Source organism: Ovis canadensis, chromosome 24 (genome assembly GCF_042477335.2).
Source record: "Ovis canadensis isolate MfBH-ARS-UI-01 breed Bighorn chromosome 24, ARS-UI_OviCan_v2, whole genome shotgun sequence".
NCBI lineage: Eukaryota > Metazoa > Chordata > Mammalia > Artiodactyla > Bovidae > Ovis > Ovis canadensis.
The window spans coordinates 21,874,643-21,888,618 of record NC_091268.1 but is presented as its reverse complement, the minus strand read 5'-3'; the positions used below and the strand labels follow the sequence as shown (position 1 = coordinate 21,888,618).

General features: G+C 44.8%; 1 protein-coding gene across 21 annotated transcripts in view; it reads right to left on the bottom strand.

Annotated features, from left to right (window-relative positions):
• Nucleotides 1–13,976, bottom strand: part of LOC138428933 (RNA binding protein fox-1 homolog 1) — a 436,622-nt gene that overhangs the window by 4,574 nt on the left and 418,072 nt on the right. For all 21 annotated transcript variants that reach the window (XR_011252625.1, XM_069569887.1, XM_069569885.1 and 18 more), the window contains one exon: nucleotides 206–281. Coding sequence is in view for 20 of the 21 variants with exons in the window: in XM_069569887.1 (XP_069425988.1) it covers nucleotides 206–281 (76 nt within the window). In the remaining variant the exon portion in view is untranslated. The remainder of the gene's footprint in view (nucleotides 1–205; nucleotides 282–13,976) is intronic.

Genomic DNA, 13,976 nt, shown 5'->3' with positions numbered 1-13,976 from the left:
AAATTAAGACATTTATCAAGTTTACTGGGAGGATTAATGTGGCATTTTTTAGCTGCTGTTAGCACAAGAGACAAATTCAATTAAGGGAAAGTGAGAGGATGTCAGCCGTCAACCCATCCTGAGATCCCAGCTGGGGGGAGGGGCGGCTGGGGGCCGGGGGAGGGGGGCAAGGAAGAAGCGAGGAAGAGGAGGAAGCGGAACTCACCATGGCACCAACGCCGTAGGTGGGGGCTGGAGCAAGTGTGTGGTGGTAGGGGTCGGTAGCATAAACTCGTCCGTAACTAGAAGGAAGACAGAGGGGAAGATTAAGCCATAATATGTGATTAACGAAGTAACAATAACAACCGTAAAACACAAAATACCAAGACAGTGTGGAGAGGCCCTATCCATCTTGAGAAATAAGAGACGCATTCCAATTGGCCACGTAACATGAGAAAAGTCCATCCTATACAACACATTCCTGTGTCCACTTAACATCGCTGGTGATAAAAGTATGTGGAGTGTGTGTGTGTCTGTGTGTTTCCTCTCTCTCTCATACAACCCTGTATACACTGGGTTGGAGGCAGGCAACAGCTTGAAAGAGTGGTCTTAAGAAAGCCAGGAACCACAGAGGACCCATTATAATCAAGACAGACTGTTCTCTTTTCCTAACAAAGTTGTCACCAATCAAGTGAGACAGGGTGGGCCAAAAAGGGCCCAGTCTTTACAGTTAGGGTCCAACATGTCAGAATGGGAAAGAACAGATGTATTCAAACAGAAGCATCCTTGAAGGCTTTGTGGGACCTCCCTCCCCACTCAAGAATTAGAGCCTGATTTGATTTTTGAGTCTATCACCCCAGAACTTCTATCTCATCAATCTCTAGCCAGGTTCTGGGAAGTGATACATTTTAAACAATATTTCTTTTTTTTAATTTTTTTTTTTGATATGAATCATTTTTAAAGTCTTTATTGAATTTGTCACAATATTGCTTTTGTATTATGTTTTCGTTTTTTGGCCACAGGGCATGTGGGATCTTAACTCCCTGACCAGGAATGGAACTTGCATTGGAAGGCAAAGTCTTAACCACTGGACCGCCAGGAAGTCTCTTGAACAATATTTCTTGATGACATTTCCTTATATCTGAGGATTTTTTCCTCCTCTCTCTACCATCCTCCTTCCACTGCCCTGACGCCCAGCACAGGCTTTAAAAGAAAAATGTAGAAGAGATGGACACCTAACGCATTGGATGAACACTGCAACTCATCAGATATTAGAGCTCAGAGAGATTAGGTCATTTGCTCAAAGTCACAGAGCTAGACAGAGTCAGAGCTAATCCTTGAATCTCTCAGGGCAACTCTCATGCTCTTTCCATGGTTCCAGATACCCTTCCTTGAACGGCCTGCCAGATATCTAGCATCTCTCTAGATCAACCACAAAAAAAAAAACTGCCTACAGCCAGCAACCAAACTACAGAACCTTCGGAAATGAAAGACCCACAATATTAAAATACACAGAACAAAATATCTGAGGTATAAGATAAAAAATGTAATTTTTTTTCCTCTTTTTAATTTTTTTTTTAGATGCTAAAATGATGCACTACTGCATGTATTGCAATACCCAGGCCTTAGAGAGAGTTTGAACGCTGCTGTTTTGGTAATGATCACACCTGAGATGCAGGAGAAGTTAGGTGAGGGTCTCTGGAAGCAAAGCCTGAAATGGAGAGTCTTCCACTCCTGATTTGTTGGGGGCGGTGCGTTTAAGAGGAGGGAGAGGCAAGCAGCTCAGAGAAAGGGAAAATAGAGAACCAAGGCTGTATCAGTTCTGAGCTGAAAACTAACTTCTCCCTAATCCTGAGTTGCACCCCAAAGTTGATCCCAGCTGGAGGCAAGTGGGTTGGCTTTTTAATGCTCTTGTTAGTTAAGCATTAGCTGTAGACTTCCTAGAAGGGCAGACGATAAACTTCCTACTTGCAGTGATTCTTTGGGAGAGGGTAAGTCTCTGCAGAAAGAGGCAGTTGGGAACCATTGGCGACCAACATTCACAGTGGCTAGGGGAGGGATAAACCAGCCACTAGATGGGGTATTTTGAATCTTGAACACTCCTTTAAAGAAGGAAGGAACAAGCCAGGAAGAAGTCATTGGTCTATACTATCAACCTTGGGGTCGAATTTGCATTGACTTTATTCTTCTCCTCCCCTGTCTGTCCCTATTTGCCTTCTAATCTTCCTTCTCATACTTGATGGATAAAGAATGCACTGGATGGATCTCACATCGTGAAGCCTGAGAAGGAAGAACCAGGGAGAAAACCTTCTAACTCTCAGGCTCTGAGTTAGACTCCAGATTGGGGAAAAAAAAAAAAAAAGATTATACTAACCTCCTGATTCTGGGAAAGATTGAGGCAGGAGGACACGGGGAGCAACAGAGAATGAGATGGCTGGATGGCATCATCAAATCAATGGACATGAGTTTGAGAAAACTCTGGGAGATAGGGAAGGACAGGGAAGCCCGAGGTACTGCAGTCCATGGGATAGCAAGGAGTCAGACACGACTTAGCGACTGGACAACAAAATACTAAGCTCTCATTGGACATGCTTTACTCCCAAGCCCTCTGCTTGTTTCAAAGGTCACTGAGCTCAAATCATCTACATGAGTCTTCTGCCTGATCCTCAAAAGTGTCAACATTCAGCATTCTCCTGATCCCCAGAAACAAACAGGAGTTTCTTTTCTGAGATGAATCTCTCAGTGAAACTAACAAATAGGCAAGCCCTTCTTGCTTTCATTCCTTGGGACATCCTTTGTGACTTTGACTCACTGAAACTGCTTTTAATCAAAGATTCTCCCTCTCTCAGGGAGGAAAAAAAAAAAAAAAAAAGCAGATGTATGTCCAAGACAGGGTGTGTTAAAGCAAGAAGAATGATGACTTTTTGAAATAAATCTTTTATTCATGGAGGTTACTCATGAAACTGGGGCGTTTACCCCTAATTAGAAGCAGCTACTAATAGGGAGAAAAGAACATGATGGATGACTTTGGTGTTGATTTTCATTTCATGAGAAAATAAAGTCTGTCACGGATCTGGAGGGAAAAAAAAAGTAATAGGATTATTTTTAATGTATCTGTCTCGCTGTCTGTCTATTTATCATCTATGACTTGTCTGCCTGTCTATCACCTATCATTTATCACTCGGTCTCAATCATCTATCAACCATCTATCTGTCTCTCTATCATCTGTCTACATCTAACTATCCTCTCTCTGCCAATTATCTGTCTATCTATAATCTGTCTATTATCTATCTGTCTATCTGCCTAGCTGCCTATCACCTATCTTTCCATCTATTTAAATATAAACCTGTATCAACCTAATCATACTTAACGGCCTTGCTTAAAATCCTTCAATGATTTCCCACTTATCCTAGAATAAAATCCAACTTACCTGAGTCACCCCTGCCCCGCTCTCACCCCCATCTCACTCCCAACCCCACCCCTTGCTCATTAGGACTCCCAGGACACGGGCAAACTCATTCTCCCCTTGGGACCCTGGCCGTGCTCATCTTCCATCTGAGCTGCTCCCTTTCATCCTTGACCTCTCAGCTCAAACGTCAGCTCCGGAGCGGTGCCTGCCTCCCTGACCGCTCTTTCTTAAGCATACTTTCCAACCGCATCCCCATCCTTCACATCATGAAGCAGATCTCCATTCATTTTGGTAACTTACTTCCAGCCTTGACTGTGTATCTGTGCCCCCTCTGGAATGCCAGCCCCACCCCCACCCCCAGGGGCTGGGCTGAGTCTATCTTGTTTCCTCCTTTCTCTCCATTGTCTGCTGCTGCTGCTGCTAAGTCGCTTCAGTCGTGTCCAACTCTGTGCGACCCCATAGACGGCAGCCCATCAGGCTCCCCCATCCCTGAGATTCTCCAGGCAAGAACACTGGAGTGGGTTGCCACTGCCTTCTCCAGTGTCTAGCACAGCACAAACTATGGGGTAGGTGAACGAGGGAGCAAGCCAATGCCACGTGTTGAGTGGAGGAGGGCTAAGGAGAGACAAGAGGCCTGGGAAGACCCTGGTATCCACCATCTGTCAGTACCACGCTCCTAGGAGCTATGCTTTCTGAAGATTCTATAGCACCTGCTCCCAGAGACAATCAAAACTTTTCAAGATGCTCAGAAAAAAGTTCCTTGAGTCTCAAAATACACAGTGTGTTATTTCCCATCACCCCTGAGAGTTCACAGAGGCCAAGTTGCCATTAAGTTCATCACTCCCTTCTCCAGGGGATCTTCCTGACCCAGAGATTGAACCCATGTCTCCTGTACTGCAGGCAGGTTCTTGACTGAACCACCAAGGAAGTCCAAGTTCATTGAAGGGAAGAAAACCAAACAGCCAAAGTGAAACAAGATAACTGCTCTGCTCTCTAGTTTGCTGTAGCTCAACGCCATCATGAACCTTCCTCTGTTTTGGACCTTTGTGACAAGAAAGCCAAGAGGCTGGCCTGCCCCACGGAGGACAAAGGCTCGGAGCCAGAAGATCCAGGCTCAAGTTCTCCCTTTGCGACGCCCTTGATCAATGATGCAGGGAACTTTCTCTGAACCTCATCGTCCTTGTTTGTAACATGATTCTGCTCGGTCTGAGCTCTGCCTAATTCACAGATAAAGCACATGAAAGGAAACCAGGGGCATTTAAAAGCCATCTACAGAGATGGGAGACTATGATAACAAGGATTCTTCTACAGAATTTCATAAGCCGACCTCTCACTCCTGCCCAGCTGTTTGGTCTGCAGAAGCACCCAAAGGATCAGGATTGCGTATAGTTCTAGCGATCAACTCACAGATGCTTTCGGAAGTGAAGCTCTGTCTCATTTATGAGTTACACATATAGTTTCAATGGCTATATTTGAACTTGATATGCTGGAGTCAAATGAGTACATAAGTTGCATATTGAATGGGAAATACAAACCCGTGTTTGTGAAAGAGCTTTGTCAATTCGACTGAGAAATGTAAATACTACTTATTATTAACATCTTCTAAGTCCAGCTGCAACAAGCTGGGTGTGAATGAAATACAGTAGGGCCATGTGGGTACCGTGCCCCTGGGTTCTAACAGTCAAGTGGTTTTCCTATAGGGGCACAGGAAGAACACTGTCATTAACTCCACTCCATAGAGTTCACTCTGTATATTTGAATTCACAGTCTTTATGCTCCTGAGAACTTTTAATCTTATTTCAGCATCACCTCCCCACATCTATCCCCAAAGATAGCTGGGGTGGGGGTGGGGGGTCCCTGGGGGCAGAAAGATGAATAAAATAGGCTCAGTGCTCCGATGAGGCTCCGAGTGTCACGGAGGTCTCCTAGACGGTCCCAATGCAGCAAGAAGGTGCCAACACTTGAGTCCCCACCATGATGAGAAGCGCTACAGACTATGCATTCAAACCAGGATCCCTGACAAAGGGTCAAAATGTGCACTCCCAGAATCTGCAATGCCGTTAGAGCTACAGTGGCTTCATAATCAGATCTAAGATAGAGTCTGGAAGGTATCTGGGAACTTAATACACACCAGATACACACCTCCCACAGAGTGTTCAAGGAGGGCCCTACACACGGCCCCATGGTCCTCATGGCCTGTGATTTGGAGAGCGATGGTTTAGCCAGGAAATGCTCCCCTTCCCGCCCCTGTGGTCTCAGACCTCAATGCTCAGTTGGCATTGGTGAAGGCACTCACTAAGGAATATTCCTCTATGATGACTGCGGCTTTCTCCTAGTCTCATCTAGGCAATGACTTCTATAATTGTAGACCACGTGAGTGACCGGGGATTTTCTAAAAGCTTCCCAAGACGCACAAGTCAGAAAGCAGAATCAATCCCATAATTAAAAACCTCCAAGAAAGACATAGAAGACGCAGAAGACATTCTCCAAGAGGAGCTTAAGAGTTAGCACAACCCGACGCTGACATTTCTGAACTCTCCTGTGGCTCACTTCCTTAGCTTGGATTTGAAATGACTATCTTCGCAGATTGCCTTTTTCAGTTTCATGATTCTTTTCCTCCAAAGTAGCAGGGATGGACTTTCCTGGTGGTTTAGTGGTTAAGAGCCCGCCTGCCAGTGCACAGGACACGGGTTTGATTCCATGGGTTCGAGGCCCAAGATTCCACATGCCGCGGGGCACCTACTGAAGTCCAGGCACCTAGACCCGGAGCTCTGCAACAGGAAAAGTCACCGCAATGAGAAGCCCGCACATCGCGACTAGAGAAAGCCCGTGCAGCAACGAAGATCCAGTGCATCCAAAGAAACAAACACATTTGTTTTAAAAGACTAAGAGAATTTCGGCTCCTGCCTGCTCTCTGTTCCACGTGGGGTTCCTCCAGTAAAAACCCCTGGAATACCTGTGTCAGAACTACTCCCAAACTGAGTTGTCCTTCTGAAGCCATGGGTACAGCAACCTCCAAGCCCCATGTAAGTAGATCAATGGTTTTAATGGGATGAGAGGGAGACAGATTCTGGACCTCTGCCCCAGAGATGTCCCACTACAGTGCGTATAGACACACACACACACACACACACACACACACACACACACTCAAAGGCAAAGTTAAAACATAAAGTCAAAACACATTGCTTCATGCTGAAGCTGAAGCTCCACTACTTTGGCCACCTGACACAAAGAGCTGACCCACTGGAAAAGACCCTGATGCTGGAGAAGATTGAGGGCAGGAGGAGAAGGGGGTGACAGAGGATGAGATGGTTAGATGGCATCACTGGACATGAGTCTGAGCAAACTCCGGAAGATAGCGAAGGACAGGGAAGCCTGGTGTGCTGCAGTCCATGGGGTTGCAAAGAGTCGGACATGACAGTGACTGAACAATACGACACACTACCAATGTCCAGGTTAACTGTTGAAACATTTTAATTCTAGGTGAGCATCCTTGCTGCTAAGAGACCCCTTCCTGGGGCACACATACTCTTTCAATATTCATTAGAGAAAAATGAATGAAAATGTGGCTCTCTGATAGAAATATGGTAAAAGCCTCAAAGACAAGCTACATAGGACACTGTAAGTTTCCCAGTAGCTACATTGAAAAAAAAATAAATGGAAAATAGGTGTGATTTATTTTTATATTTTAATTCGATCCAACAGATTAAAAATAGTATCATTTCAATGTGTCACTGACATAAAAATAATCCGTGACATACTTTACCTTATGTTCATACTAGGTTGTTGAAATCTACTGTGTATTGTACGCTGAGAGTTCAGGTCCACATGGACCAAGCATGTTCCAAAGGCTCCACGGCCACATGGTAATCGGTCACCATGTTGCAGAGACTGAGTCCAGAAAAATCTACAGAATGTTCTCCTCATTGAAAGACAAAACATTCCTGACGGATCAACTCAATGTTTCCTGGAGTGTGAGCTGAGGTCTCCTCTGTGAGAATGGTCTGGGGCCTAAGAACTTTGATCGTCAGGCTCCCTCTCCAGACCTAGGAACCGGAATTCCTGGGGCAGGGAGAAGGGAGGATGGAGTGTAATCTGTATTTTTTTTTTTTTCAGTTTTAGTACTTTTCACTTGAAGTATAGTTGATTTGCAATGTTGTGTTAATTTCTTCTGTACAGCAAAGGGATTCAGTTACAGATACATACACATTTTAAAATATTCTTTTCCATTATGCAGATAAGTTCATCTGTACCATTTTTCTAGATGCCACATATAAGTGATAGTCTATGATGTTTGTTTTTCTCTTTCTGACGTACTTTACTAGCAGAAATAGGGACACAGATGTAGAGAACAAACTTAAGAATACCAAGGAAGGGAGGAAGGGATGGGATGAACTGGGAGACTGGGAATGACATGTATACACTCTGTGTCTAAAACAGATAGCTAAGAAGGACCTGCTGTACAGCACAGGGTGGGCATCTTAAGTTGCCCAGCTGTGTCTGACTCTTTGCAACCCCATGGACTGTAGCCCATCAGGTTCCTCTGTCCATGGGATTCTTCAGGCAAGAATACTGGGGTGGGTTGCCATGCCCTCCTCCAGGGGATCTTCCTGACCCCAGGGGATGAACTCATATCTCCTGCACTACAGGGGGATTCTTTACCACTGAGTCACTGGGGAGGCCCATAGCACATGCAACTCTCCTCAAGACAGTATAAAGAACTAAATGGCAAGAAAACGTAACAAGAGTTATACATCAGTTAGATGTATAACTGATTCACTTTGCTGTACAGCAGAAACGAATGCAACATTGTAAAGCAACTCTACTCCAATAAAAATTCCAATAAAAATTTTAAAAATAAATAAATAAAAATATTCTTTTCCATTACAGTGTATCATAGGATATAATTCTCCATACTGTACAGTAGGGCCTTGTTGTTCATGCATGTGTAATAAATTCTGCAGGTGATCATCACCCAACCTTACATTTGATACCTGCCGTTGTATATTAAAAAAAAGATCTGCCCTGATTAACCCTCCCTTACTCAGGCTAATTCAGAGCTCTCTAGACATTGTCACTGTTCATAAGTAAACTGATAAAGACATTTCATTTTTAGGAGGTATTGTTATTGCATGTAATAGGCTTTGCACTGTGTCTGGCCCATTGTAAGCACTCAGTTAACACTGGGAGGATCTTGACTAAGTTCCTTTCCCCGCATGTTCCCTTAGCACCCTACGCTTCCCCTACTAGAACACACATCACACTTTCCTGGAAACAGACCAATTAACTACCGATCGATTTGCTGCATGACAACTTTGCTGAATAATCAAATCACCAAAATGGAAAGGAGAGACCCTTAGATGAAATTTGCTGAAGGATCAATTAGAGGAATGGTCAATTTAGAAATTTCTTCTAAATAGTATCTGAAGTCTTAGTGCGGCTGCCTGGGTGTGCAAGTATGTATGTGTGTGTTCAGGTTAGTGGGGAATAAAAAGCTGGAAGGGGGTAGTGATACTCCCCACTGTGGCCCCAAACTTGACAAATAATGTCTCTAATAAAAGTGGACAGCAACCCACCGCCCCAAGGAGACTGGTTTCAGCAGCGTTTGCAGGTGTGTTTGGTCCAGGCTTCTTCCCAGGCCCCACGTGTCTGTACTGAGTGCTCAAAAAGGACTGAGAGTCTGTCCCCGGGCTGGCTTCCCAACCAACATGACGGTACCTGGCATGGTAGAAGGGATGAAACTTGCTGCCAGATCGAGACCCAGCCTCACCTGCCTCCCAGAGACACATAAACGTGCACACGCTCCCCCAGGCAGGGGGCAACTGGTAGCCAAAACAACAAGCTCAAAGTGTCTGGTACTTTCCAGGGCACTGTTTATCTTCTCTGTTGATTTTTAGCCACTGCTTTTCAGCAAAGGAAAGATTTCTGGAGAACTGCTCTAAAACACCCTTGGCTGGTGTCCTCTTCTGTCCCCCTGATGTGCAGAATTTCCTCTTTGCCACTCAGTCCTGCCCCGCTAGACCTGGGACCCACACATCGTGTGCTCAGCATACCTGAGCTGTATGAAGGAGACAGGGCCAAGGCAAATAAACTCCCACTGGACCATCTGTTTAGAGAATCATTTAGTTCCCTGGTGGTGGCGATCAGTTGCTTCAGTTGTGTCATAATAATCTATTGTTTAATGATATCATATTTTAATCTATCTACCCACTGCATTGTTGGGTGCTCAGGTTGATAGCAAGTTTTCAAAAATATTGAAGAAAATAAACATCCTTGTATATACCCAGTTATAATTGCTTTAAAGAAAACAATTAATAAATAGCTAATCCTACTGCATGAATGTTCAGTCACTCAGTTGTGTCCGACTCTTTGCAACCCGCCAGGTTCCTCCATTCATGTGATTGTCCAGGCAAGAATACTGGATTGGATTGCCATTTCCTTCTCTACAGGATATTCCCAACCCAGGGATCGAACCTGTGTCTCCTGAGTCTCCTGCATTGCAGAAGGATTCCTTACCCTCTGAGCCACCTGGGTCCCTCCAAATTTGAACAACTATGCCCACTCCCCAGTTCACAAACACTAGTTTTCTAGAAGCAAGACAGCACAACTGAAGAATGCAGAATTCCATCTGGAGGTGAAGGTCAAACATCCAAGGTCAAGATGAAAGGAGCACTTGGGGGCAGTGCAGTTCAGTGGAAGGAACAGTGGCATCAGATAGACTCCTGTGTAACCATGGTAACCATGGCCAAGTTACCAAACCTCTCTGGGTCTGAGCATATTGTTCTTTTGAAATTTGCAAATAATGGTGATAGTAACCTCTGCCCCACTGAGATACTGTAATGAATTTTATCCACACGTATACATAGGTGCATATATACACACATGCATATATGTATATACTGTATATAATTTATTATACTTGCTAGTACATGGGCTATGCACAATAAATGACAGCAAGTTATGACTACAACCTGGGGAATTCAACACAGTTTATCTGAAAGTGAAAGTGAAGCTCTCAGTCATGCCCGGACTCCCTGCAACACTATGGGCTGTAGCCAGCCAGGCTCCTTTGTCCATGGGATTTTCCAGGCAAGAATACTGGAGTGGGTTGCCATTTTCTTCTCCAGGGGATCTTCCCCACCCAGGGATCAAAGCCAGGTCTCCCACAGTGCAGGCAGACTCATTACCCTCTGAGCCACCAGGGAAGCTTATCTGGGGGACAGTTATTTACTGCAGCGGTAAAGGGCTTGTCTTCTCTGCTCTCAAAAGGTCTTAACTCTTCAATGAAATGACCAATACACCGTGGGAGGAAGAGGGGAGGTGCGGGCATCTAACAAAAATTGGTCCTTGCACATCTCTCTAATCTGCTGGTACATTCTGTTTGTTCTCTTGTCAAAATGCAGCCCAATAAACCAGTTTGCAGCTCTTTTACAGCCATCATCCTAAACCAGGTCAGCATCACCCCTCCTTGGGCTTCAAGCCTCCGTATTTTTCTGCTCTGGCCATACTGCAAATCCAAAACCAGTCCAACTCATCATTTAAAAAAAAAAAAGTAGGACTACTGTCAACCCTCCAATGTCTTCCTATCACACTTAAAATCTCAAATGATTTCTGTAACCTCCAAGTCCTAATTTGTTTGGACCCCTGGCTGTCTTCCTGATGTTATCTCTGAAATTTTCCCTGTACTCACACTCTGTAGACACGCCGAGCCTCAATATTTCGCGCATGCGTTGACCACAGCGCCTCCGGACGTGCTACTGCTGTAGCCTGAAATGCTTCCGGTTCCCCAGTTACTCACCTGGCTCGATTCAGGTCCTGGCTCAAGTGTCACCCTCTCAGAGAGGCCATCTCTGATCGGTGAATATACAGGAGCATCACAACTTACTTTCTACCCTACCCTTGCTTTTTGATTCATTATGCTGCTGCTGCTAAGTCACTTCAGTCGTGTCCGACTCTGTGCGACCCCGTCGACGGCAGCCCGCCAGGTTCTGCCATCCCTGGGATTCTCCAGGCAAGAACACCGGAGTGGGTTGCCATTTCCTTCTCCAATGCATGAAAGTGAAAGGTGAAAGTGAAGTCGCTCAGTCGTGTCCGATTCCTAGCGACCCCATGGACTGCAGCCCACCAGGCTCCCCTGTCCCTGGGATTTTCCAGGCACGAGTACTGGAGTGGGGTGCCATCGCCTTCTCCTTGATTCATTATAGCTATTGCATAACTCCACATGCATGCGTGCTAAGTCGTTTCGGTTGTGTCCGACTCTTTGTGACCCCATGGACTGTAGTCCTCCAGGCTCCTCTGTCCATGGGATTCTCCAGGCAAGAATACTGGAGTGGGTTGCCATGCTCTCCTCCTGGGGATCTTCCTGACCCAGGGATTGAACCAGCATCTCTTAGGACTCCTGCATTGGCAGGCAGGTTCTTTACCACCGGCGCCACCCGGGAAGCCCATAACTTGACTTGCTCATTCATGGGGTCTGCTGAAAGATTCTCTTTTTTCTGCTCTGATCACACTGCAATCCACAAAGCAGTCCAATTTATCATAAAAAAAGAAGTCAGACCGCAGCTGATCCTCCAGTATCATCCTATCACTTGAGGTCTGGTCTGCACTAGGATGGAGGCTCTTGGAAGGAAAGCCTTCTCTGGACTTACGTAATGTGATGTATGGAACAGTGATGACCCAACATGTACAAATTAACTGACATGAACTTCCAGCAGTTCTATCAAAATAAGTCATGTGTCTTTCAACCTCTGTTTTTGTATAAGACTTACACATTCTACTACAACTACAACACCTGACCAGTCTTAAAAAAGTTCCAATGAACCCCAGCAACAGGAAGGACTTGGATGGAAGGGGAGGGACAATCACTTTGCCCTTTTTTCCACCTTTTGCAGAATCCAGCTCATCAAAGGTTCCTGATGTTACAGAATGTGAAAGCCTTGGGTGTGTTCAAGGTGGATGAGACAGCCATGTAAACACGTGTCTTTCAGGAACAAAATTAAGAAAACAACCAATACCACTGACAACAAAATACATTCCCATATGAATACAATCACATAAACAACACATGCAAGTTTCTTCTATGTGTCTAGCAAAGGAGAATCAATATTTGATATTTTGGCTCTACCAAAATACCTTGGGTCTCTCTATCAAAGACCCAAGGAAGCATCTTCACTTTTCCTTTGGGAACAGAAAGAAAAGCTCTTCAGAGTTCCTGTTGCTCCTATTGGATGATCTGTATTTCACCACCTCTGCCCCAAGCCATAGACAAAACTGTCTGGCAGTCTCTGCCCCCATAGGCAGCCACATAAAATAACGCATACTTATAAGAAATTCAGGTATCAAATCAATCGGGCCCTCCAAACAGATTTTAAGCATCTTATCAATCGCTTTTTTCCCCCATTTAAATAGGATAAATTGCCTCTTGGGGTCAAATACTGAAATCCAGGAGACATGAGGATTCAACAGATCCACCCTAAGGAGTGTGAGCATGGAAGAATTGATGCTTTTGAATTGTGGTGTTGGAGAAGACTCTTGAGAGTCCCTTGGACAGTAAGGATATCAGACCAGTCTGTCCTAAAGGAAATCAACCCTGAATATTCATTGGGAGGACTGATGCTTAAGCTGAAGCTCCAACACTTTGGCCACCTGATGCAAAGAGCTGATTCACTGGAAGAGATCATGATGTTGGGAAAGACTGAGGGTAGGAGGAGAAGGGGGTAATAGAGGATGAGATATTTGGATGGCATCACCAACTTAATGGACATGAGTTTGAGCAAACTCCAGGAGATAGTGAAAGACAGGGAAGCCTGCTGTGCTGCAGTCCACAGGGTCACAAAGAGTCAGAAATGACAGCAGCTGAACAATAACAAGGAGTGCTGCTCTATATAGAGAGGGGAGAATTCTAGATGGTTGGGTTGCTTAGGGTGTGGATGCCCTGGGTTTTTTTTCCAGCTTGTGAGCAAGACTTCATTGAAACCATGAGTCACAACCTTTGTTGACTGCACAGTTCTGATTTTTCATTTTCATTCTGTGAGGAGAGTGATCTGGCTAGGAGATAATTCACATTTGATGGATATGGGTGTCTCCTTTTTCATGCTTGATTCAAAATTCAGAGTTCAAATTGAACTTTATGAAGCATACAACATATTATTAATATGACCATCAAAGCCACAGGGATATCTCTCTCAATTTGAAATTTGATCAATAGCAATTCATTAAGAATTTACAGAGCAGCCATCCTAAATTAGACAAGGTAGGCGAAGACACTCTCTCGACTTGGGCAAACTTTCATTATCTGCAGCTTCTCCTCGATGTATTGTGTGCAGACCACTTGCTTACAAGGCAGGGTTTTTAAGTCACAGGACAAAATCGACATCTACCTCTTAGGTGGTAACTTCACAGTGTTTGACTTATGATGCCAAAGTAGAGCCTGAGATACGCTGGAACATGCATTCAGGCTCACGGGGAGGATGGAGGCTCTGGATGACCAGCATAGCCACAAAGGATGCTCATTAACATTTTAAACCAACATTCCTCCACACCCTAAGCTGATTTCCCCTTGAGTCCCATGCTCCATTCTCTCTGT